The 23745-nt window shown below is 42.2% G+C and overlaps 4 protein-coding genes across 4 annotated transcripts; 3 read left to right on the forward strand and 1 right to left on the reverse strand.

The window, feature by feature from the left end:
- Positions 1–6: 6 nt before the first annotated feature.
- LOC137883972 (protein mono-ADP-ribosyltransferase PARP15-like) lies at positions 7–4138 on the forward strand. The gene is made up of 5 exons (XM_068725585.1): positions 7–34; positions 810–1529; positions 1635–1768; positions 1855–2032; positions 2791–4138. The coding sequence occupies exons 2-5, from the start codon at positions 1043–1045 to the stop codon at positions 3069–3071; spliced, it is 1080 nt and encodes a 359-aa protein (XP_068581686.1). The 5' UTR covers positions 7–34; positions 810–1042; the 3' UTR covers positions 3072–4138.
- A 2933-nt stretch (positions 4139–7071) lies between these two features.
- Positions 7072–11228, forward strand: LOC137883970 (kelch-like protein 33). The gene is made up of 4 exons (XM_068725581.1): positions 7072–8494; positions 8579–9527; positions 9659–9829; positions 10193–11228. The coding sequence occupies exons 1-4, from the start codon at positions 7666–7668 to the stop codon at positions 10710–10712; spliced, it is 2469 nt and encodes an 822-aa protein (XP_068581682.1). The 5' UTR covers positions 7072–7665; the 3' UTR covers positions 10713–11228.
- Positions 11229–11534: 306 nt separating this feature from the next.
- On the forward strand, positions 11535–14074 carry LOC137883969 (cerebellin-1-like). The gene is made up of 4 exons (XM_068725580.1): positions 11535–12835; positions 12954–13019; positions 13127–13258; positions 13794–14074. The coding sequence occupies exons 1-4, from the start codon at positions 12571–12573 to the stop codon at positions 14072–14074; spliced, it is 744 nt and encodes a 247-aa protein (XP_068581681.1). The 5' UTR covers positions 11535–12570.
- LOC137883967 (kelch-like protein 26) lies at positions 13594–20500 on the reverse strand. Its single transcript, XM_068725578.1, has 4 exons — positions 18951–20500; positions 16710–17637; positions 16466–16633; positions 13594–15249 (listed from the first exon to the last, which is right to left on the reverse strand). Exons 1-4 carry the CDS (start codon positions 20428–20430, stop codon positions 14727–14729), a joined length of 3099 nt encoding a protein of 1032 aa, XP_068581679.1. The 5' UTR covers positions 20431–20500; the 3' UTR covers positions 13594–14726.
- Positions 20501–23745: the final 3245 nt, after the last annotated feature.

Raw genomic sequence — 23745 nt, forward strand, 5'->3', positions numbered from 1 at the left:
GGACAAACGGCTGCTCGCCATCTCAGTCTTAGAGGTTTGTGTTCATCCATAAAGCTTGAAAAATGTTGTACTTTGTACCTAATTGTTATCAGTTTTTATCTACCAGGTTCGTGAACTTAGTTTAGCATTCTATCTTTTGTTAATCAGCACTAAACGCAAAATACAGCAGAGGCTGATGAGCCATGAGTTTTAGTTACACTCCAATAGATGTTGAGATGTTTCCGTCAGATGAAGACCAGCTAATGTGAATTTCATTAACTTCAATTAAATGACAGTTGTGAAATTTCAGTCTGGATCCAAAAGAATGTACGGACCGACCTATTTGCCATTTGTTACAACTTCCAACTCTTTTATAAGGTGTATTATGGGGAAATGTGTCAGTTCAGCATACAGAACACTTGTTTTTTTTGCACAAAACAAAGTAATTTTACCTTCACAACATATTGATGAATGGTAAGATTGGCACATAGTATGATGGATATAAAACATGGGCAGATTATGAGACAATGGGCTCCTGGTCACAGACCCCACCAGCTCTCCTACCAGTGAGCAAGACACTCAGACTTAATAATTGTTAATAGCTCTAGTTGTTGTTTTGTGTCTTTGCAGTTGTTAATTATCTCTCTGTGGTTTTGTGTATCTTTGTAGCCACTTTTGTGTCTCTCTCTCTCCTCTTTTCATTTCCCTTTGTAGTTTGTTTTGGTCATTCTGTAGTTATCTCTTGTTGAGTATCTTCGATATCACACATCTTATCTGGGCTCAAATAATTGACAAAATGAGGTGTCTCACTTTTTTCTTTTTTTTTTTAGAAAAAGCTAAACAAACGCTCAAGAAGTGGCAGGACAAGTGTTCAAGAACCTCCACAACTTCAACACCTCAAGGCAAAAGCTTCGCCTCCTCAAAGCCACCGCCAGCTGTAGTAAGTGTGATCAGTTGCGGTCCAGACAGCATCAGGACAGTCAAGAAAGAGTTGGAGGGGATCCTGCAGAAGCAACTGATAGAGAGAGAGGTGGATGTACATAATTTTTCCAGGCTTGACGGGATGGAGCTGGAGGCAGTGCAGGCCAAAGTCAAAGTCTTAGGTATAAGCCTGGAGTGCAGGAGGCGTCAAAGTTCTGAGGGGGTGAACGGCAACCGAGCAGGAAACGCAGCCAGAGCTGAAGCTAGAGATCGGTCACGGTCAGGAAAAGAGGTCTATGTGCTGACGGGCCTAAAAGAGGACGTGTTGGGCGTCATCGAGCTTGTAAACAGAGCAATCCAAGAGGCACTTTGCGAAGACCTCCAAGACAAAGAAGAAGCCATGTTGGCTCTTACTGTGCAGTGGTCAATTCAGGATATAAATAAGGCCTGGCAGGAGCTGAGCCTGCATGACAACTACATGCTGGAGGAGGCTCACCTGGAGAAACGAGTGTTTGTAGATTTGACGGCACCAGACGGCGTAATGTTGAGAGTCAACTTGATGGCAGAAGAAGCCACCAATCTGCTAACAGGCGCCATGTACAAAGTGAAAAGGAGCGAGTCTGAAACGGGTATGTCACATTTTGTACTTTTACTTTAGATTCCGCAACTCATGTTAAAACCATCCTCTTTTTTTCACGTCTTAAAAACATCAATTCATGTGACTTCTACTTCAGCCTTAGAGTTGCCAACAGAATGGGAACCTATGCATAGAGAAGTGTTTAAAAAGGTCCAGCTGCAACCTAACTCACCAGAGTACCAGACTGTAGCCCACGGCTTCCTCAAAACGGCTAAATACAACATCCAAAAAGTGACTATAACAACACAAAAACACACGTTTCTCACATTAAAAACCTACAGTACAGGACAAGTAATTGATTGTTTTTCTGATCTCAGATTGAGCGGGTGCAAAACTACTACCTGTGGCATGCCTATACTGTGTGTAGGCAGCGTATAGCTGCCAAAAATGGCCCTGCGGACCTTGGGGAGAAGACTCTCTACCATGGCACATCGGCAGAGTCATGCCACTGCATTGAAAGGGACAGATTTAACAGGAGCTACGCAGGACAACATGGTAAGCAATGTCGTCACATGCCAAACTAAGCCAACCGGTTTCTGTCTGCAGCCTCATGAGAGTGATGTCGATCCTCTCGTCTACCTTGTGGCAACAAGTGTGTTGAACTACTCCTTTAAGGGGAGACGCAGGTGAATAGGGTAAACCACTTTAACCAATATCACCATGAAACATCCCCAGTTGATGTTTGGATATGCAAATGAGGCATTATCTTATCAATTATGTGCTAATTTGCATAAATCTCCAGAGCATAAATCTGATACTTACCACTTATTTTTTGGATATCTCTTTGTATCACACCATAAATGCAAATACTGTCAACGGCCATAAAAAATACAATTATTCCATGTTTTTAGCAATAAAATGTCACATGTATATTAGGCTATGAATTATATATATATAAACAAATCTCTCTGTAAAAACCTTAAGAATGTAGGTATGAATAAAATTGGGAAGGCGGTGTATGTAAGTGCTACTGAAGTGGAGATTTCTGGCTCAGAATCTGAGAAAAAGATTCCATACATTTTGCAGGATACTAAGGAAATAAGTTTCAAAAAAATTAATATATATATATATATACATATGTTAGATATAACCCTTAAAAAAAAAAGTTTTCTGTAATTGTACATTTTAAATGTCCAAAGTGTTGGTGAATTTAAGAGAGCTATAAAGACACAGATGGACAAAGTAGTCAAAAAACATCTAAATGTATATTTTGGATGTTAAAAAGTGTCTTTTCTTGTGTATTTCTATCACAGCTGCCATGTTTGGAAAGGGAGTTTACTTTGCTGTCAATGCACAGTATTCAGCAAGCAGATACAGCCCACCAGACGCGTCCGGCTTGAAGAGGCTGTATGTGGCTCGTGTCCTGACCGGCCGCTACACGGTCGGTAATTCTTCCATGAAAGACACCCCTCCTCGAGGCTCGGACCAGACTGACTGCTTCGACAGTTTGGTGAACAACCAGCAGCAACCCACCATGTTTGTGATCTTCCACGATGACCAGGCCTACCCAGAGTACCTCATCACCTTCAACTGAGTAAACCTGTAGAAAGTCTCAACACTGTGCTGTGGTGTCAAAACCATCCTGGTTAAATACTGCAAAAGTAGCGATACCTTTAGACTGTGCCATCCAATTTCTACTTTCAGATAAAGTTTTCTTTTTTTTTTTTCTTTTTTTTTTTTTCCTGAGCTGATTTTAAGTTGTGTTAATTTCTCAGCAACACAGAAGCACTTTTATAGTATAGCAAAAACAACCAGATGTGATGACAAATTAAAGACGTCATCTCAGCTGAACAAGCGCAGAATTGCTACAGACTCCACGAGGCATGTGTTCAATTATAGCATTCACCAACTGTATTGAACAGCCTTGTATTGAAGGACAAACCTGTACCACAGAAACACACTTTGAGATTATACTTTACTTTTTTGGAAATGTTTTTCCGACTTGCATCAGTGATATGAATTGTTAAATTAGTAAAATGTTAGGGGAATGTAACTCCTATTTAGTGATGTGTAATAACCTTCATATCACAAAGGTTGTTCTTTAAGGGTTATTGTATTATCATTTATTTGATCTTATTGATTAATACTGTATATTTGAGGCAGATGTATTGCTTTTCCTTTTTATTGATTTAATATAAATCTTTAGTTCTCTGCACTTTATTCATCCAACTCCAAGTGTTAATATTATGTACAGTATAACATAGCCGATGTACACATTTTAACAATCCATGCAAAAGTAGAATAAGCCTAAAATCCCTTATTCTCAACATTAAACAAGCAGGGATTACACCATCTGTGCCAAGGTATTTGATTCATTACAAGTGGTCACACTGTATTTTGGAAGTACTGTTTTGATGCTAGACTTACTAGATATGTAGTAAATATATTGCTAAAAATTAAATTAAAGAGTTTCTCTGACTGTACAGTGAAGATTTTCTAACAGAAGAATCCAAAGTAAATATATTTCAGACATTATTTTACTTTGAAAGAGAATACAGCAGCAAAAGGAGCGGCGTCTGTGTTTTTGGAACCGGCCATTTATTGACAATTTTAAAGAGCTTTTCTGAACAATGTAAATAAAAGAAGTATAATTAAATGATATGGAAGTGAAATTATGATTTGTGGTACATTATGATTTACAGTTATCAGAAAATGGTGGTAGAAAAAAAGTAAATGTATGTATCACATGTATACCAAAAAAATCTATATTGAAATAAAAAAGGAAACCATTAAATTAATGAAATTATACAAGTCGTATTGCTATAAATGTTCTCTAACATAAATCAGTTAAATGAGAATGGAAAAAAAAACTGAATTTCTTTCCCATTTTGAACTGACAAACAGAACATTAAGTGTATAGCTGCAGAAAGTCACATTACATTTAGCATTCTTTTGACAATTATTAAAAGTTGGAAAATCTGTAAATATTTTTCATAAACTTCACACAGGGAAAAGCAAAAATCCACTGAATGTGGAGTAGTTATTTGAATAATCACTGATTTTCCCCTTCCAGAGACGAACATTGACATGGTCTCCAACTTGTAGCTGCAAGATAGCGCTGTTAGAGCTAGAGAATGAATGATTTAGATGACCATACCTCGACACTATTCTCTTTCCATTTCGGTACAAACTGCCTCCGGAGGCACCATCCCAGCAGAGGGAGGTGAAAGTGAAATAATAGACTCCCTGCACTGGTGCTGTAAAATAACCTGCAACAATAGTAAAATAAAATCACCGTTCAACATGAGTTACCAAACAGTACTTGACAACTAATTCAAGAGCAAGTACACGGTGAATACTGACCTGTGACTGGGCTGTAATGTCCTCCAGTGTTGAACAGAACATGATCGTAGACCAGAGCGTAAAGAACATTCACAGGACCAATGGTGCCATCTATTGAGAATGTAGCAGAAAATGCAATCCGAGGCCACCCTGAGAGATGGAAAAGTGAATACGTCATTATTCTGACCTTCAAAATACATCAGAGTTTAATAATCATGCTGTCCAACAAACAGCATCCACAAACAGTCTTTAAGCCAGAGGGGATCTGAAGCATAAACTCAGGGAAGGGAAATGACCACGGACATACCCTCTCCTGTTCTGACAGTGTTAAACCTTGCTAATGCATGCTGCACTGTCACTTTGTGCCTCACTCTCTCCCCCTTCAGCCACACTTCCACATCCCCAGACCCCTTCATTGCCATTCTCCACCTGTCCACCAGAGGTCCTCAGAACTCCCTCCCACATCCAGCCACTCCCTCCTGCCCTGCCATCCCAATCACCTGATTGTCCCTGCTCGCCTGCTCTCCATTTCCCCCATTAGCCTGTCAGTACATGGACAAACCCCTTTTCTCCATTCACTTGACGGATTGTTGCTCCTGCCTTGCTTTTGAGAAACCTGAAACCTGGACCTTTGAAACATGTACCAGAACCTAACCAGAATCTTTATTTGTCTTTCACCCTACACCTGTTGTGGCCCGTGGACTCTTGTTTCTTCTGTTAGGACTTTGCTACTCATGCCGGTAAGCTCAAGCGCCTTCATTTTTACCAATAAATCCCTAAACTGTTCCTATCTGACTGATTGTCTGCCAGGGGTTTAAGTGCAGCGCAGGCAGTGCACTGAAGCCTGTTTTGATGGGGGGGGGGGCACCAAATTTCATTTCTGCAAAATGAAATAATGTGCCACAACAAGTTTGATGTGAGATCATAATGGACCAATTCAGTTCACAACAAGCGGTTTGTGACAAACTATGGCTCTGCACAACCATTGTTTAGCATATTTGTATTACCTTGATAATCTGCACTGTTCTCAAGTGCAGAGATCTTTTTCTCACTTGCCTCCAGCTTTCTGTTTGTTTCGTCCAGAGCTCTGGCGGTAGCTGCAAGCTTTTCCTCTAGAGCCCCCAGCTCCTTCAACACTGTGTAGATGGGTGGATTACAGCTTGGCTGGGTTGCTGTTGAGGTCGTTGTGAAAATGGTTGCCGTTTCTAAATTCTGGAGAGCATCCTGCTCAACCCAGGCGTCTGCCAGGTCTTCATGTGTGAGTTCTGTGATCTGGGTCTGTTTGTCCTCACCTCCAGTCTGGCACTCAGATAGACCAGCAAGCAAACACGCAGCTATCATCACTGAGAAGTTCTCCATTCTTCAGCTTGGGAGGTCCTTTTGACTGACAGCAAAAAGATATGTGTTTATAAGAAAGTCCAGGTTAATAATTGTTTGGTTGAAGCAATGCATTAATGAAAGCTGCTGCAAAAACATCAGACAAGCTGATAAACCTTACCCTATTTCCTCATGGCATCTTGACACTTGTTTTTTGTTCGTTATTTTTTTTATTGAATTACAATTTAACAATCCGTTAACATCATAGTCTAGGCCCATGTTTTTTTACGATTCTACCTTTACCTTTACTAATGTGCCTTCAATATGTGGATATCTGGAATGGAAGTTGATTTTTATCTCTTAAACAAAGTAGATGTCAACAGTCTGAAACTAGCCAGCTTTCCATCCAAATGCAGACCAATTATTAACTGAATTTAAAGAAAATCTGCAAATGAGAAGGCAAATGAAAGCATGTTTCCATCCACTTCCATTATGTAAATGTGTGTGGAGCAAATCAAGAGTAACCACGCTAATTCCCCATCAAGTGCCATTCATGTTCACTCTCTTGTAGCTCTTAAAAGCTAGCTGTTTATATCCCATAGACAGAGCTTCAAATTGATCATATTGACAAGAATTAGGCTTCATTGAATTTCATTCGTAATTGTAGCACCATTGAAGTGCATTGTAAGTAGAAATAAAAAGAAAAAAATCAACTTCACCACTGGCATGAAGTGCACAAGGTATCCCTTGGCCGGAAAGAGTCATGGAGGCCAAAGTAATAAAGGGCTGAAAAGGAATTAAAAAAAGGAATTGAAGAAGACAACACCATAATGACTTATTCATTGTAAACTACAAGATCCCCTTTTTTATCTTTCTTTTACAAAAGACTATAACATACTCTAGAATAAGATCAATATAGTTTACTTATTGTTCAGAATTGTGCCCCTGATATTTGACTTAAAATGCATGACAAAAAAGAGCCCAGCTTAGTTTATTTTATGGTTTAAGGATATAAAACATATAACGGAAAATAATGGAGGGAGGAATAATCCTTAACATAAAGTACAGCATAAACATTGTGTTCTCATAAATACACTTAAGACAGTTTCCGTCTGGCTCCTTGACAGTTGTTTGTTGTACAGAAGTTATTGTACTACTATAAGTCAAGGTTAAACTTGTCAATGGTGGGGAAATATATTACCTGCCTCTTTATTGACTCCAATAAACATTAAAGTTCACCTCCATTTTCTTGCTTGGTGAACATTACAATGAAGTGAGAGCCGAGGTTCAGTTGAAACTGAATCTCTCTGACCCAGTAGCTATGAATAGCTGCCGTTTGTGCAGTGAGGAACATTGATTCTATTAGAGAGTTAGGAGGGACAGAAAGATTTGTGAAGGCAGCAACAGTATATGTGAGAAAGTAACTTCATCAAATCAAGATTTTGCTGGACGTCATCATTAATTAAAAATACCCCAGAAAAACTACTGTGGGTAGTAGTTTAAAGAGAAAGTAAAGCCCAGCCATATGCATGGAGTTTACTAGGCATTACCTTCCAATGGAATGGGAAGAGAGATGGAGGAGAGAGAAGGAGAGTAGGAAACGAGTGATTGAAGAAGGTGGCGAAGAAGGGATTGAACAGGACAACCGCGAACTGAGGAGGATCGTGGCGTACAACGACTCCAGGATGGGGCTGATGAGTGGGAGGGGTAATAAACAGGGGTCGGAGGTCGAGATGAGTGGCGCTTCTCTGGAAGGAAATGGGCAGCATGTGAGAGAGGAAGCATTTTGGAATGAAGGACCTGGCGATAAAGTCCACACATACCGCAGTGACACCTATCCTAAAGAGGTATTCATTGTATTGAAGGAATTCTGGGATTCATCTCTTCTCACAGACCTGACTCTGACCACTGACAACGGGAACAGCTTTGACGTACACTCCCCTATTCTTGCTGCTGTCAGCTCCTTCATCCAAGAGAGGCTGAGGGATGCAAGTGGATTACGATCAGGCAACGATATTGATGTAGAAGTCCGAAGGCGATCAGTGTCTCTGTCTCCTGAGGTTGATCATGTTGGGCTACAGGCAGTTTTGGAGTTTGCCTACACTGGAGCTGTGTTGTCTTTGAACAAAGATGGCATGTCCTCGATTATGGCTGCAGCTCAAGCTCTGGGCATTCCTAGAGTGCTGGATCTCTGCAACAAAGAAGACCAGATGAAAGAAGGTGGGAGTCCTAAGAAGGAAGAGCGAAAGATATCTGCCCTTGAACAGATGACAATTACTCTTCAGTCCATCAATCAGTTGTGGGCAGACAGAGTTGGGTGTGATGTGATCTTGGATGTGGACGGTGCTGTGTTCCATGGTTAGTATACAGTCATGCAATTTGTAGGTATCTTGTCGATTGTTTGATATTGATCAACCGAGCTCTTCTTTTGTTTGTCTCCAGTCCACAGAGTTATCCTGGCGGCAAGCAGTGACTACTTCCGTGGTATGTTCACCTGCGGGATGAGGGAATCCAATCAGTCATGTATTGCCCTTCCCTTCCTGTCACCTTCTGAGTTAGAGGCTCTGATTAGCTGCTCCTACAGTGGAACCCTGCCACTTAGCTGGGACTGTGTCTTTGAGATCTCCTGCACGGCCCTCCAGCTTCATTTCCAGCCTGCCCTCTCGCTTTGCCTCAAATTCATGCTTCAGGAAATGGAGGCAAGCTCCTGCCTGGATGTGGCATCTTTTGCTGAAGCCTACGAGATGCCAGAGTTGCTCGAGGAAGCCAATGACTTTGTGCTGAAGAACTTCTGGGAGGTGTCATCCATGTCAAAGTTTCAGGACCTACCAGCAGAGAAGCTTCTGGACATCCTCCGCTGTGATGATCTGTGCGTGCCCTCAGAGCTGGCTGTATTTCGAGCTGTAATCTCTTGGATTGAGGCTGATCCTGAGGAGAGGTTGGGCCAGGCTGGCGTACTGATGACCGGAGTCCGATTCCCCCTCATGACCTTTCGAGAGTTCAGGGAGGTCAGGGCCATTATCCTACGCATGGAGAGCTTCGGAAACAAAGAGGTAGAACTCTATGGTTCAGCGTTCAAGGAATTTGGTTTCAGCCTTCCAGAAACCCAGGATCAGTGCCGGGTCCGACATCCCAAAGACGCCCTGGTTGTGGTCGGGGGAGACCAGCTGAACCCAGATGTGGGACAGCGCATACCAAGCAGGGAACTGTGGTTTGCAAACTCCTTACGCAGTGGTATAGGCTTGTTGAAGAAGATTGAGTGGAGGAGGCTGGGTGAGATGCCAGACAAGCCAAAGTTCAGGCATGGAGTAGCAGCAATGGTGGGAAAGTTGTATGTGTTTGGAGGATGTTACTACTACTGCAAGGATGACATGATGAAATCTGCCTACAGGTAAAAGGACACACCTGGTGCACAAATATCCTCTTATCACTTTGAATAACCTAGATTGTCCCACAGATGCATAGACGGGGTCTGAACTTTTCCATCTTTACCTTTTTTCTTTCATCGCACACATGCTATAGTTATGACCCCGTGCAGGACAGCTGGAAAAGGCTTGCTGACATGCAGGAGTTTAGAAGCAACTTCTCAGTGGTGGCACACGAAGAGCGTCTTTATGCCATTGGTGGAGATAAGGAGATCAACACCAACCTAGACAGCGTCGAGATGTACAACCCAGACACCGACTCCTGGAGGTAAGTTGAGTCATGTTACGCTTGAAGTAGAACATGTTTCATCGTATCATAGTGTCCTAAATCCTATGGTATCAGCGCGTATCGATGCCGAGCTTTAGCATGCCCAAAATTGCACATATCAGTGATTCTGTCACATCATTAAGAAGCAGAGTTGTATGTTATTTAAAATTGGTCAATGTTTATTGTATAATATTGAACAAAATATCAAGGATGAAAGCTGTGAGTTTACTTGTATGTTGAGTCTCTTTTCCGCCATACAAATGCAATAACAAATGTTGTGACATGAGAGTATCCTCGTTTAAGGTTAAATGGTAGGCTGTCAACTGCCCTTCCTGTCTGATGCGTCTTATTTCATTTCCCCAGCTTTGTCCAGCCCCTGGACCAGGCTCTGAGCGGCCATGCTGTCACCGTAATGGATGGAGGAATATTCATCTCTGGAGGTTTTGACTGCAAGTATGCGTGTCTGGTTTCCATGTTCCTGTACCACCCAGAGAGAGGAACCACCTACCTGGCAGACATGACCCATGACCGGGCTCAGCATTGCATGGAGCCCCTGCGAGGCCATCTCTACGTCGCTGGCGGCGTGTGTAACCTAAGGAAGTTTTACGCTGACCAGCAACTCTGTGAGGTGTACGATCCTGTGGCCGATTCGTGGACTGCTTTCGCGTCTCTGCCTTTGCCCCATGTGGGTGCAGCCTCAGTCGTCCTGGAGGGGAAGATCTATGTACTGGGAGGATACTGCCAGGACGATTACAGTGAGTCTGGACTGGTCCACCGGTTCGAACCCAGTACACAGCGGTGGCAGAGCGTGGGCAAATTGCCTGGGGCTTTTAGTGACATACGGGCCTGTCTGCTCCGACTGCCACAACACTTTAGATTTTAGTAACTGGCTGGTTAAGATTATATTTAGAAAATAGACATTTTTAGTGGGATCTATTTCCAAAATTCTATACATCAACAAATGTGTTTTAGCTGGAAAATTACAAGTTTTATTGTTCAGACATGTGGTATAAATTGTAGAAATCCAAGTCCAGAATGACTGTTGTAAATGCCAAGTTTGTCTACTAAAAAAAAAAAAATAGTATACTAAAGAGTAGGATGAAATACAATCCCAAATACTGGTTGCTATAAATGATCAAATCATGTATAGTATGTCACAATATGAATATCTGCATGTTCCCTGTTGCTGCGTGACAAAACAATGTATATCAATTACATATAATCTGTTTATAATTGTTTGAAAGGGTTTTTGAAATGTTAGTTTTGGTAGAAAAATCAACCAGTTCAACTTGGTTTTGTTAAATCACCAATCAGATCATTTTGTTAGTGCAACACACCAAGGATTTTGAGTTAAGGTTCATATGTTGAGCTCGGGTTTTAAAAAACATCTTTAAGATTACTGTGGCAGTCTTCTTCTTCTTTTTTGAGGTTTATTGGCGGTTGGCAAACAATGAATTGGTGCATTTACCGCCACCAACTGTCCTGTGGCAGTCTTGTGTGGCAGCTCCTTCTTACCTTTTTTCGAGGTGGGCGTGGCAGAGGGTCACCAGCAGAGTGGAAACACCTGAGGTCATCAGCAACACTGGCAACACATGGGCCCTTAATACCAGTGCACTCTTTTAAAAACCCTCTTTAGTCTTAGTAGGTCCCTGTCTACTTCCTGAGACACCCATTTGGTTTTTGGTTGACATCATGGTTTGTTTCTACTATACAACATTATACACGTTCCACTAATGCACTCACCTGCACTGCTGAAATTACTGGTTTCACACACCACTGTTAGTTTAAGCTTGCCTTTTATGTTGCCTTTACGTTAATAATTTGCTTGGTTGCGTGCGTCTCACTCGTCACTGTTGGTTTGTGACGAGGGTGCAACAAGAGCTTTCTTACATCTAGGGAATGTCCCTCACCACTTAAACCACCAAACCTTTCTCTTTGATATTCTGCCATGTGTAGACTTCTCTTACTATTCGGACATGTAACGTAGCTCAATCAAAGCTTGTGCTGGGTTCACGCAATGCAAAAGGGAAAACCATCTTTATGATTCTTTTTCCAAGGTAAACGCAGATTCTATATACAAATACCTGCCCACACAATTAGCCCTTTTGAGCAAGGAATAGGAGTCTGTGGTTTTAACATATTTATTATGCCATGAGGTGCTCAAACAAAAAAGTCACATTCTGAACCCTGTATAGTGCACTTTTAATAGGGGCCAATGCGCATGATTCGACAAGACTAGAGACATAATGCAGCAGAGACGTGCCTGAAAGAGATGATCCGAAACAATCAAGAGCAAAGTCATTAATTCATTCATAATTGTGTGACACTTCAGTCAAATAGTGATGTGATACAAACAGGCCAATAATAATCTAATAATACAGTGCAGTTTAGTCTCAACATAGTCTCAAACTGAACTATGGTATAATGATACTAGGATTTATTTCACTTTGGAATAACATTATCAGATAACTTATACAGACGTATTTTATTATCCATAGGTTTATATGATGTCTGTCACATTCCCTATTGATATTTTACTGGCAAACCCGCTCACAAAATCCTCCCAGTTGGCTTGTTGAGACACGACTAGAACTGGGGTCCCTGAGGGCCTCGACACTGCTCACATCCGACGACCCCTCTCAGCGAGTGGAGCAGGTATATAAGCCTCTGTGGGAAAAAACAACAACATCCCTCCACAATCTGCGAGGAAAATGTCCAAGAGACTGGAAATTTACAGATAAATGGAAATGGAGTTCAGGGCTTTGCTCCTGCTGACCCTGCTGGGACTCTTGTTTGTGGAGCCGGCGTTTGGACAGAGAGGCGACATGGATATTGGCGAGTGGCTGAGAGATAAAGTGGAATTAATCAAGAACTTGGAGGACAAACTTAAACATGTAGAAAGTCTGCAGAATGATGTTGGAGCTCTGGAGGCCGGGCTCAACGCAACTGTAGACGAGCTGATGGGACAGAAAGCTGAAGTGGACAGACTGAAGAAAGAGAATGAAGGTAATGTTTATGATGATGAGCTATTTACACATATATATGATACGACCCAAAATTCTGAGTAATGTATATATATATATATTCTTTTTCATTCTTTTTAATTTTTTTAAAACTTGTACAGGCCTGAAAACGAGACTGAATGCAACAGAGGAGGAGATCGATAGGCTGAAACGGAGTAGTGCTAAAGGTGAGATGATCAGCCTTTTAGTATTTAGGTGTCTGTGTTACCAATCTTCAATTTTATACCAGACCATTGCATCTTTCACGTTCATTTCTCCGTGTAACTGTACACAGGTGCCCCTCAGATCGCGTTCTCGGCCTCTTTGGCAAACTTCGGGGAGATTTACAAAGGACCCTGCACAGACAAGGCCCTGATTTACAAAAGAGTCTTCTCAAACACTGGCAATGGTTATGACCAAAGTACAGGTACTGTGCACTCTTACGTTGTGTGTGTGTGTGTGTGTGTGTGTGTGTGTGTGTGTGTGTGTGTGTGTGTGTGTGTGTGTGTGTGTGTGTGTGTGTGTGTGTGTGTGTGTGTCCATGGGCTTGTAGAAAATCAACATTTATTTACATTTTTTCTAACGGTTTGGCAAAGAAAACTGCTTAATCAGTCTCACAGTAATATTTTGAAGCAATTTATTAAGATACGATTGCAGTCAACTTGTAGACTTAAATGTCCTAAGGCGGTAAAACCCACACATCAGCTTCTGGTATTTCAAACAAGAACAAACAAAGAGAAGAATTTGCTGATGCCGTTTGACTCAAGTCTCCAGTGTTTCCCAGTGCTGATTTTTATTTCATATAAACAAAGTATTATAAGACCAAGTGTAATGTGAAATGGTTCACACTAAGCAACACGAGTTAAATTTAAATCGATAGGGCCAGTCATTGGCTCCAACCACTTAGTTGTTTGTAATTCGAGTAACTCATCTTTCATCTGCTTCTCTTTGCTCCGTTACAGGAATCTTCACAGCACCAGTGGGCGGTCTCTACTTCTTCAGCTTCAGCACCTACGGCTACAACACTCACGTCATGGGGGCCATGTTAATGAAAAACGGCGCACGCCAGATTTCAACCTACGATGGCCCTACAGCCGACGGCTCGGACAGCAGCAGTAACGCTGTCGCTCTGCAACTGGCTGCTGGCGATAAGGTGCACATGGAGCTGTGGGATAACGGCAGAGTGTTCGACAACTTGAATGGACACACGACCTTCAGTGGTTTTCTTGTCTTCCCTGTGTAAGTGATTAGACACAATGCATTGCACTGTGCTTTTACACCAAGGAGAGATGGTTATGCAAAAAAATTCTGTAATATCACTGTCTTTACACTGTGGCACTGTCCCAAAGCATGTGAAAATGACAAAGTATGATTATCCTCTCCTAAATTAAAATAAAAGCTCATGTTGAAATAAATTTGAATGCAAAAATAAATGTGTGGACCTTCTTCGAAACGCTACATACAAAAAACAAACTTCTTGCAGTGTCTGGTGACCAAAAGCGGCTCTCTGCATCTTCTGCAATGGCTAACGTGTTCACTGACCTCACACTAAAAGTATGACAGGAGGGAGCAGCTCCATCCTGTGTTCATAGTTTGTTATTGCTTTCATCCTATCCCAAACTAGAACATGAATAATTTCATCACAGGGCCTTTTGAATGCCGTACAGTTAATTTCAATACATGGCATCAAAAAAATGCTCTACATTAGATTGGTATCCCCTCTTTTGCGTGCCTAAAGGTTTACTTGATGTACTGTGTAAGATAAATTCAACTTTATCCAGATGTCAAACTATTGTGGGATATGATATTGTGGACAATGGAAAAAAAATAATATTACAATAATACCACTGTTAATGCAATACATGATGTTAAACTTAATGACATGTATCCGTGCTTTACATGCGGGCATCTGGTGGCAAACACAGCACAGATGCTCGTATGTCATTGTTCGGCCCGGGCATGTTGCCCATGTTCTCCCATCTCTGAGGGGCGGGATCATACCGATGGACCGTCCCGGTGTCACTGTAGTCCTCCTGGCTGTATCCACCCAGCACGTAAAACTTCCCCTCCAGAACCGCGCCTCCCGCTCCCACATGTGGCACTGGCAGAGACGCAAAGGCAGTCCAGGAGTCGGCCACTGGATTGTACACCTCGCAAGCTAGCTGGTCAACAATGCACACGCTGTCGTCCACCGTGACGCCACCTGCTACGTAGAGACGTTCGCCCAGGGTCTCCATGCAGTGACGAGCTCGGGGCTTCGCCATGTTCGCCAAATAAGTGCTTCCCGTCTCTGGGTGGTATAGAAACATGGATGCAAGACATTGGCAGTTGCTGTTCAGCCCTCCTGTGACAAAGATCCGGCCTTGTAAAACTTTTGCTACATGGCCAGCCAGAGGCAGATCCAAGGGCCACGTGAAGCTGAAGGAGAAGACATTTGTTTTAAGGCGAAACACTACAGTCAAAAAATGTGGCCTCCAGAACCAATCGTCTATCAGACTAGTGCAAAGAAAACATCCAAAATACACATTTACATTATGTTATTGCTATTAATTAAATGTTTTACCCTATTTACCCTAAAATATCTGAAAGTATATATAGTCTGACGCATCATACTTAACATAATTGCACATTTATATCAGATGGGAAGTATCAGGTTATAATGACTGTGCTGTAAAACTGTATGACTATGATTGGACATTACTATTCATCTGGTGGATGAACCAGTATGTGTGAAACAACTAATATAAGTTCTGCCTGAACGATACGCTCCATAAAGCTGTAAAGGTTTTTTGTTTTGTTTTTTAATTTTTTTTAAATCTATTATGTCAAATAGACAATTCATTGGATTGTCTTAGCACTAGCTGCATTGCATTCCCCTGATTACCCCTCAGCTGATTCAAATTGTCCGCACAATTTAAGGTTGCCAGTTAGCCGAAATACTGTTGCAAAAAAACAGCAATTTTTGTCCTTTTCTCATCAGGGCACGCTCAACCGACTCCCCTCACCCAGGTGGCCGATGTCCATGCCCCGTGTGAAAAAACAAGTCAGCGGTAAGTAATTTACACACAACATAAGAAATGACGGAACATAGATAATTTAACCCAAACCGTGAGTTTTTCTATCCTAAACATAACCAAAAAGTTTTGTTACCTAAACCTTATGGAGTAGTATTGTTGCCTAAACCAAACGTTAAATTGTTTCACCTAAAGCCGTAGTTTTGTTTTCTAAAACTAACATAAAATTGTTAAACCTAACAACGTAGTTTTGTTGCCTAAACCCAACATTAAATTGTTTATGGTCATTTTTATCTTAAGCTATGATTCTGTAACTTATTTACTTTGCATTAAGTATAATCTGATATCCGCATTTCCAATCCCTCGTTTCGGAAATTCTCAACAGGAGTCAGACTCAATTTTGCAACTGCGTCTGGTTTTATGTTTAGGTTTGTAAAGTGTTTAGCAAGCAATTCATAATGTCTGCTCAGCCAATCATCACTGCCTACACAACATGCAGATGTGTTGTGCACGCTACCTAGTTGATAAAATGGTTGTCAGGGATATTTAGCAAGACTACACGCTTGATGCATATAGCAAATGCACTTTATTTTGAAAAATCCATATCCCTTCCAACATACCTCCAGGTGTTTCCAATGGGGCAGTATCGTTCCACACTCTCTATATATTCAGGGTCACAATGTCCACCGATGGCGTATATCTGTCCATCCAGCACAGCCACAGAGAAAGAGCATCTCTTTACCTGCATTTCAGCCAGCCTCTCCCAGCTGTTTTGAAGGGGGTCATACCTACATATGTGTTCAAATGGGACAAATATGAGTAATTGAGACATGACTTCAAAACTGTAATCATCACCTCTCTCACCTGTAACCAGAACTCAGGGTGTCGCAGATGCCGTAGTACTTCTTCCCTCCAAACACGTATAGTTGTCCTTTGAGGACAGCCACCTCATGACTGTACCTCTCTAGCTCTGGCATCTCTCCCAACTTTCTCCACTCCATGGCCTTTTTTATCCCGATATGGTTCCTCAGGGAATTCACAAACCAGAGTTCTCTGCTGATGCTGCGGCTACCCAGGTCTTCAGAGATCCGGTCGCCTCCAATCAAGACCAGACTCTCTTTTGGGAGATAGATCCGGCAATGACTCTCATTGGAGCAGAAATCCTCAAAAACTGCTTCATAGAGCTTCGCCAGGCTGCGATCAGACCACATGTTCAGTGATTGGACCTCTTTGAATTCCTCGAACGTCATCAGGGGGAAGTGGATGGTTTTCATTAGTTCTTTAGCGAGCTTCAGCCTTTTTCTGGGTTTTGCTTGGATCCATGCTGCCACTGCTTTGAACACAACAAGCTCAGATGATACACAGAGCGAGCGACTATTCAAGTACTTCAGGAGCTTTTTGGCTGGCAGGTCCTTGAACGTTGACAAACGAGCCACTTTTTGGAATTGCCGCAGAACAAAATCGTCTGCGACTTCAAGAAGCTGCACCATCTCGTAGGCCTCCGCAAAAGATGCCACATCCAGGCAGGAGTGAGGATTTATTTCTTGATGCAGAAAGTTGAGGCACAAGGAGAGGGCAGGCTGGTACTGGAGCTGGAGAGCGATGCTGGTGATCTCAAAGACACACTTCCAGCTGATGGGGATAGTCCCGCTGTAGGAGCAGTCAATCAGAGCCTCCAGCTCCGTTGCCGAAAGGAAGGGAAGGGTCACAAAAGGCTGATGGGACTCCTTCATCCCTGAGGTGAACATGCCGCGGAAGTAGTCGCTGCACACAGCCAGGATGACTTTGTGGACTGAAGGGAGGACGATAATGAGAACAGTATAGACCCACTGTAATCCACACTGACACGTATGGGACTCCACAGGATTTACGTTTATCATCGAGCTGTTTTCTATAGACATTGTTAATTAGATTATTATCGCAACAACTCACTTAGCTTGTACAACTCACAGTATGGGAGCATTGGGTGAAAACAATACAAGTACATAATACAAAATTAAGTTCTGTGGTCTAATGTTCCATCAAAAATAATACATCTTTTGAGGAGTTTGTTAAATATCTTGCAAATAAAAAGATCGGGTTTGAAAACCTGTTCCTGAAAATTCCAAGAAATCCTGAAGAATTAAGATGCCAAAGCTATGAATTAATATTCCTCTAAAACTGTAAAGCGCAACTTTAATTCTGAAATTGTATGTTTGATTTAGAAACCCTATCACCCGATTACTCTATTTCAGTTGGGAAACCAAGGAATCAACGGATCGTGGACAAATTGTCTCATGAATGTGATTTGAAGTTAGCTCATGCATGCGATTTTGAAAGGTTTAATTTTGAAATGCTACATCAGAATGTCCTGGTTCTCTTTGAGTGACACCTTGAGGTGGTCTGCTATCAACCTAAGGTGAAATGATTTCGTAACTATGCACCATTTCCTCTAGAATCTAATCTGAAGTTAGACAAATTGTCTCATGAATGTGATTTGAAGTTAGCTCATGCATGCAATTTTGAAAGGCTTTAATTTTGAAATGCTACATCACAATGTCCTGGTTCTCTCTGAGTGAAAAAGGTATGTTTATACATGGCACTAGGCCCAGTTTAATATAAAACACAATTTTATACAATATACTGTATATAGTTGGGAGTCCTTGCTCCATCTCCATCAGTTTGGGGGTCCTTGGCCTGAAACGCGTTGAAGACCCCTGCCTTAAACATTTAATTACAACTGTTAGCAGAATCAAAATGTCTGTTTGTTACATGTTCGGTTGTCAGAATCAATCAACAGCTGACTCAAATTTTACAGAATTCCTTCAGGATTTCAATCATTTCAGAGCAAAAGGTGTTTCAGTTTAACGTGTGGCCGTGTTAACCAGTGACTTTAAGCCGTATGCCTCCTCGGTTGGTTATAGTAACTTACGTAAAAGGGTTAGTGTGGATAATAAACACAGACGAGGACACCTACGTGTTCGTGTTTTAAACTCACTAAAAGCACACGGATATGGAAAGTCAAACTGTTTTGGTTGCATTGGTGATCTTTGGTTGGATGGTTAATGCCCTTGCATAGCTTGACAAGCTGTGCACACTTGCGTAAGTCATCGTTGTTCTACTCACCATGAAGCGATCCTCCGAGAGCTTCCAGAATGACATCACAGCCCACTCTTTCCATCCTCAGCTGTTTCATGGACTGAAGACTGATCTTCATTTGTTCTGCAGCCGAGATCATGTCTTCTTTTCCCTGCCCTCTGGCTTTTGTGGACTCTTCCTCTTTGCAGAGGTCCAGCACCCTAAGGGCACCCAGCATTTGAGCCGCAGCCTTAATCTGGTGCCACGTGTTCTGGTTCAAACATGATATGAGTCCAGTGTAGGCGAAATCCACAACTGCCTTCAATCCAACCTGATCCACCTCTGGACCCAGAGACACTGACCACCCGTGGACTCCAACACTTGCATCTTTTCTCTCAGTAACTCTCTCATTATCTACATTACTTCTTCTTAGTCTTTCTCGGATACGGAGGCTGACAGCAGCCAAGACAAGAGAGTGTACATTGAAACTCTTCCCATCCTTTGTGCTCAAAGTAAGGTCAGTGAGAAGGGAGGAGTCCCTGAACTCTGTCAAGATGCGGAATACGTCGGTGCAATAATCATCTTTGCAGTAAATCTTTACCGTGTCCTCGTCATTGCCATCTGCTTCTTCGTCCGTTGAATGTTCTGCTTCCTCATCACTCGTAGACTCTTCCTCTTCCCTTTGAAGCTCTTCGTGATCAACTTGAGACCCTTCTTCTTCAGTTTTCTGTGATTCTACAATTGCTTTTTTCTCATCTCTCCACTTTGCGTAGTCGTCTTCAGCTTCTTTTCTTTCCTTTGAAGTCCACGTTCCTGGGTTGCTACTTTCATTCCTCGATGACTTTTCATCAAGGACTTCCAGTTCCACGGGATCCTTATATTGTTTCTCAGCAGCACTCTCTTCGGTTTTTATTCTGTCAAAGTTGTTTAATCCATCCTCTGATCCCGTCAACTCAGAATCTTCATTACCGGATTCTACTGAATCAGACAAGTGTTCTTCTTCATTGACTGTTCTGCGCTCTCGCCTCACACTTTCATGGTTTTGCTGAATGTTCTCATCCTCAGTTCTTCTCATGTGTTTTCTTGATTGCTCTGCAAGGTGATATTGCCCAATTGGCTCCTCCTCAACCTGCTCCTCTTCCTTGATTGCTGCCACCTTATCCTCTACCTCATTTTCTCCTTCTACACTGGCTTCCTCAAGCTCCTCTACTTCCTTCACCACCCTCTTAAACTTGTTGTCTTTTTCTCGCTGTTCTACCTCCTTTTCTCCTGCTTCCGTCACCTCCTTCGCCTCCTTCTCCACCTCTTCTTCTGCCTTCCCACTTGCTTCATTTTCTTCCACTTCCTTGCCTTCACACACTTCTTCTTCCTCACTGCCCACATCCCATGCCTCCTCTTCCTCCTCTTCGCTCGCCTCGACTCTAACCCACAGACTCAACCTCTCCCTCCATCTCCTCTTCCTCCCCTCCAGCCTCTCTCTTCTCCACTCATCCAAGCCCTGGAGGCAGTGATTAGCTTCTACTGCCATACTGTCCAGTAGTACTTTTGAGCTGATCCTTTTAAATCCCTGAAAACATTCACAACTCTCGAAGCCAACAGATTGCAGAACACTTACTTCTTGAACGGTTTATGGGGAACAATGCCCTGAGAAAATCCTGTTCGTGCCGTAGTGATCCGCTCTTGGATGCTACCGGTATTGTTGCAAACTGCTTCACCTCTTCGCCCGTCTGCAGACACCAGCTCTGTTGTGTGTTTGTTCCTCTCCTGCCTCTCCCTCCTCCTGCATGTGTTGCATGTTTGAGCGCGGCATGTGAACCCATGAATCCTCTTATAACCAAAGAAGTTGCTATATTCAGAGTACTATATCACGAGGTAATGTCAATTCTTGACTTTTTGGGATGCCATGTCTGAGACCCGACAGGTTTATGCGCTATAATGTAATGTTACATGTCAGGTTTTGTTCGCTTTACCACATCATGCACAGTACATTTACAGGCCATGCAGTCTATTCTATTGCTTTTTATTGATTCCACTTTGCAGCCTATTCCTGTAGTGATCAGTTCTGAATTTATACTGTAAAGATTTGATCCAAGCAAGTGATAAAAGAGTGAATGATCTAGACCTAGAGGCAGCTGGATTTCTTCCCGTCCGAACCAAAATGCCTGTGGTCTTTGGGGTCTTGGCCTCTTAATTGTGGACCATATGGCCCTGAGATTAGTAATAAATGCCCCGAGGGTCACCAGTGGGATCACATTGCTCCTCCACATCCAAGACCAGTGGAATCTGGGTCAAGGATAGAGAGAAGCCAGGGGAAGAAGGAGGCCGAAACAAAAAAACTCCCTTCACACCTGTTGCCCTTTGTGCTGACAGAGAAATCAAACAGCTGGGTCACACTGTCACCTTGACTTGAAATATAGTCGCACGGATCACAAGTGCAATAGCTGGCAATGGAACCTCATAAATATCCTCTCTCCTTGTAATGTACCACACTGTTAGAACTGACATTGGGTTGCGTCATATCTGTAAAATCACAACAGTTTGTTTGTTAAGTCCTTCCTAAGTTTCTATTAAAGAGAGAGGTATTGCTCCTCTATATCTTTACGTGGCAAATAGTTGTTTGCCTGTTGTGTCAATGTTACCTTTTAGCATTCTTAAACAGCTTTTTGTGTCTCGTCCGCATTTCATACCTCTTTTGCTCTTTAACAGGTCATATTGGCAAGCAAACATTGGCTGATTCTTTTTGTTTTACCTCAACCAACAACTGTTCTGTTGCTGTTTTTCATGAACGGAGCTAATGTTTCCATTCTTTATTCTCTAACTGATGAAAACTGGGCTGTAGTAGGTGAATACATCTAAGATACAATTCAGAGGTCTGCAACCAGGCTACACTTTAGGTGGGCAGCATTAAGGAACAGTCCATGTTCCCCAAATTCAAAGATCTTGTCTTTTAACCTCGGGCCTCTAAATGCTCTGAAATAACAGCTCTTCAATTGTATCGACACAGGGTGAGTTTTTTTTTTTTTTTTATTGCGATGCTTTGAAGTTGAAGCACTGTGAGTGGGTGAGTCGGAAAATGAAACTGGTGGGCAACACACTCCTACCTGAGGACGCAATGACTCTGGTCTTTTCACAGTCGCTCACATGTGAGGCGCACACACACACACACACACACACACACACACACACACACACACACACACACACACACACACACAGGTTTAAACAAGCAGTCAAGTGAGTCAGGTTATTATTCAACCCTACGCAAAAAGGAAAAGTTGAATGTATTTAAATAAATTGAGGGCTTAAGCTGCACAATTTGACATTTTGAGACATTCCGAAGTGCCACGTAGAAGGAAAAAAAAACACGGTGTGCTCTGGAGGACAGCAGGCCTCCATTAACAACCTAAATGTGTTTGTAACACTGCAGACGTGCAGATGTTGTGGCGTGCACATTATCGCCCACAGTGAGCGCGTCGCTCTGGGCAGCAGCAGCTCACGATCTACTTATGAAAAGTCTGTATTCCTCTGAAGTCCTGATTGTTACCATGGCGACACGGGCAGCGAGAGGAGGAGGAGTGAGGAGTGAGGAGTGAGGAGCGCTAACCTTGTTGTGGGACCGTCCTCCTCAGGCCCTCGTCTTCAACAGCAGCACACACCGCTGGGACAAGAAGAGGCCGATTCCTCTTTATAATCGTCTTCTTCATAGCAGCAGATGAAGCATTGTCTTCACTTATCAAAGCTTTCACTGTTTGTTTAAACCTCTATGAACACTTTTTTTACTCTGAAATGAAAGCCACTCTAGCAGAACGCCCACATTTGTACTGGTAGCATGAAGCTACAGCCAGCAGCTGGTTAGCTTAGCTTAGCATAAAGACTGGAAAACAGCTAGCTTGTCTGTAGTTAATAAAATCAGCCTAAAGCTGCGACGGCGTGTGGGCTGGTACTTTGTTCATCATGTGTGTGTGTGTGTGTGTGTGTGTGTGTGTGTGTGTGTGTGTGTGTGTGTGTGTGTGTGTGTGTCATCATGGCTTTTTTTGTAACAATAATTTGTGGTGTTTTGAGGAAGGCAACCGGCACAAACTGCAGTTATTTACAACAAGGAAGCTGTTTCTTCTTAAAATACAATCTAGTTTTATTGAACCTCTATGACTCCATGAAACACGAACGTGAACACACACACACACACACACATGGAGATACATCTAAGAATACAACAGGCTGGAAAATAGAAAAAAGAAAAGTCGCTAAACATGAATCAGACTCGTACTGATAAGTACAACCTGATCTGAATTGGGAATGAGCAATTCTCTACAAGGATGCAAGCAACTGTGGAAAAAAAACAAAACATACAAAATCCACATAACAAAACACACAATACAGAAAAAGCCACAGCTTTTATTTCAGCTTGGAATGACTGATTGTCAAGCTCAATTTTCTTCTTAAATAATAATTCATAAATATAGATAAAACGTATCATTATTCAACATAATAGTAAACAACTGTAAGACTGTGTTTTAATTGCTTAAACATAATTAAAAGCTCATTTTATTCACAGAAGTCCAAGAAGAAGAAGAAGAAGAAGGATGCGTTGTAAATGCGTCTGCAACAAGTAAAAGTATACATGTAATGTACTTATTAAACCGACAGATGTACTGCCAGATCATGAGCTGTATCGGATCTCTCCTGCTATTGCTTTGTCAATTGGGTCATGTTCTATTTTAAAACTATAACTCCCTGTTTTCCAAAGAGAAAAAGGGACGGGGCCAAAAAGGCGACGATGGTGCCAAAGAAATAGGAGACTTCTTCTTTGCATAGTTCAGCAGCATCGTCTTTTTCTAATTTT

The sequence above is a fragment of the Cebidichthys violaceus genome, unplaced genomic scaffold (assembly GCF_023349555.1).
Source record: "Cebidichthys violaceus isolate CVI_PGR_0920_01 unplaced genomic scaffold, fCebVio1.0.p SCAF_359, whole genome shotgun sequence".
Classification (NCBI taxonomy): Eukaryota; Metazoa; Chordata; class Actinopteri; order Perciformes; family Stichaeidae; genus Cebidichthys; species Cebidichthys violaceus.

What these genes read in the sequence shown, in the direction of transcription:
- LOC137883970 (XM_068725581.1), top strand. Translation starts at nt 7,666, where the DNA reads ATGGAGTTTACTAGGCATTACCTTCCAATGGAATGGGAAGAGAGATGG. An exon ending in ATGATGAAATCTGCCTACAG is followed by an intron (nt 9,528 to 9,658) that starts GTAAAAGGACAC and finishes CACATGCTATAG; the next exon opens with TTATGACCCCGTGCAGGACA. An exon ending in CCAGACACCGACTCCTGGAG is followed by an intron (nt 9,830 to 10,192) that starts GTAAGTTGAGTC and finishes TCATTTCCCCAG; the next exon opens with CTTTGTCCAGCCCCTGGACC.
- LOC137883972 (XM_068725585.1), top strand. Translation starts at nt 1,043, where the DNA reads ATGGAGCTGGAGGCAGTGCAGGCCAAAGTCAAAGTCTTAGGTATAAGC. An exon ending in CTAAATACAACATCCAAAAA is followed by an intron (nt 1,769 to 1,854) that starts GTGACTATAACA and finishes TTCTGATCTCAG; the next exon opens with ATTGAGCGGGTGCAAAACTA. An exon ending in GAGCTACGCAGGACAACATG is followed by an intron (nt 2,033 to 2,790) that starts GTAAGCAATGTC and finishes TTTCTATCACAG; the next exon opens with CTGCCATGTTTGGAAAGGGA.
- LOC137883967 (XM_068725578.1), bottom strand. Translation starts at nt 20,430, where the DNA reads ATGGCAGTAGAAGCTAATCACTGCCTCCAGGGCTTGGATGAGTGGAGA. An exon ending in ACCCTGAGTTCTGGTTACAG is followed by an intron (nt 16,634 to 16,709) that starts GTGAGAGAGGTG and finishes ACACATATGTAG; the next exon opens with GTATGACCCCCTTCAAAACA. An exon ending in CCCATTGGAAACACCTGGAG is followed by an intron (nt 15,250 to 16,465) that starts GTATGTTGGAAG and finishes CTTCTCCTTCAG; the next exon opens with CTTCACGTGGCCCTTGGATC.
- LOC137883969 (XM_068725580.1), top strand. Translation starts at nt 12,571, where the DNA reads ATGGAAATGGAGTTCAGGGCTTTGCTCCTGCTGACCCTGCTGGGACTC. An exon ending in GAAACGGAGTAGTGCTAAAG is followed by an intron (nt 13,020 to 13,126) that starts GTGAGATGATCA and finishes AACTGTACACAG; the next exon opens with GTGCCCCTCAGATCGCGTTC. An exon ending in TGGTTATGACCAAAGTACAG is followed by an intron (nt 13,259 to 13,793) that starts GTACTGTGCACT and finishes GCTCCGTTACAG; the next exon opens with GAATCTTCACAGCACCAGTG.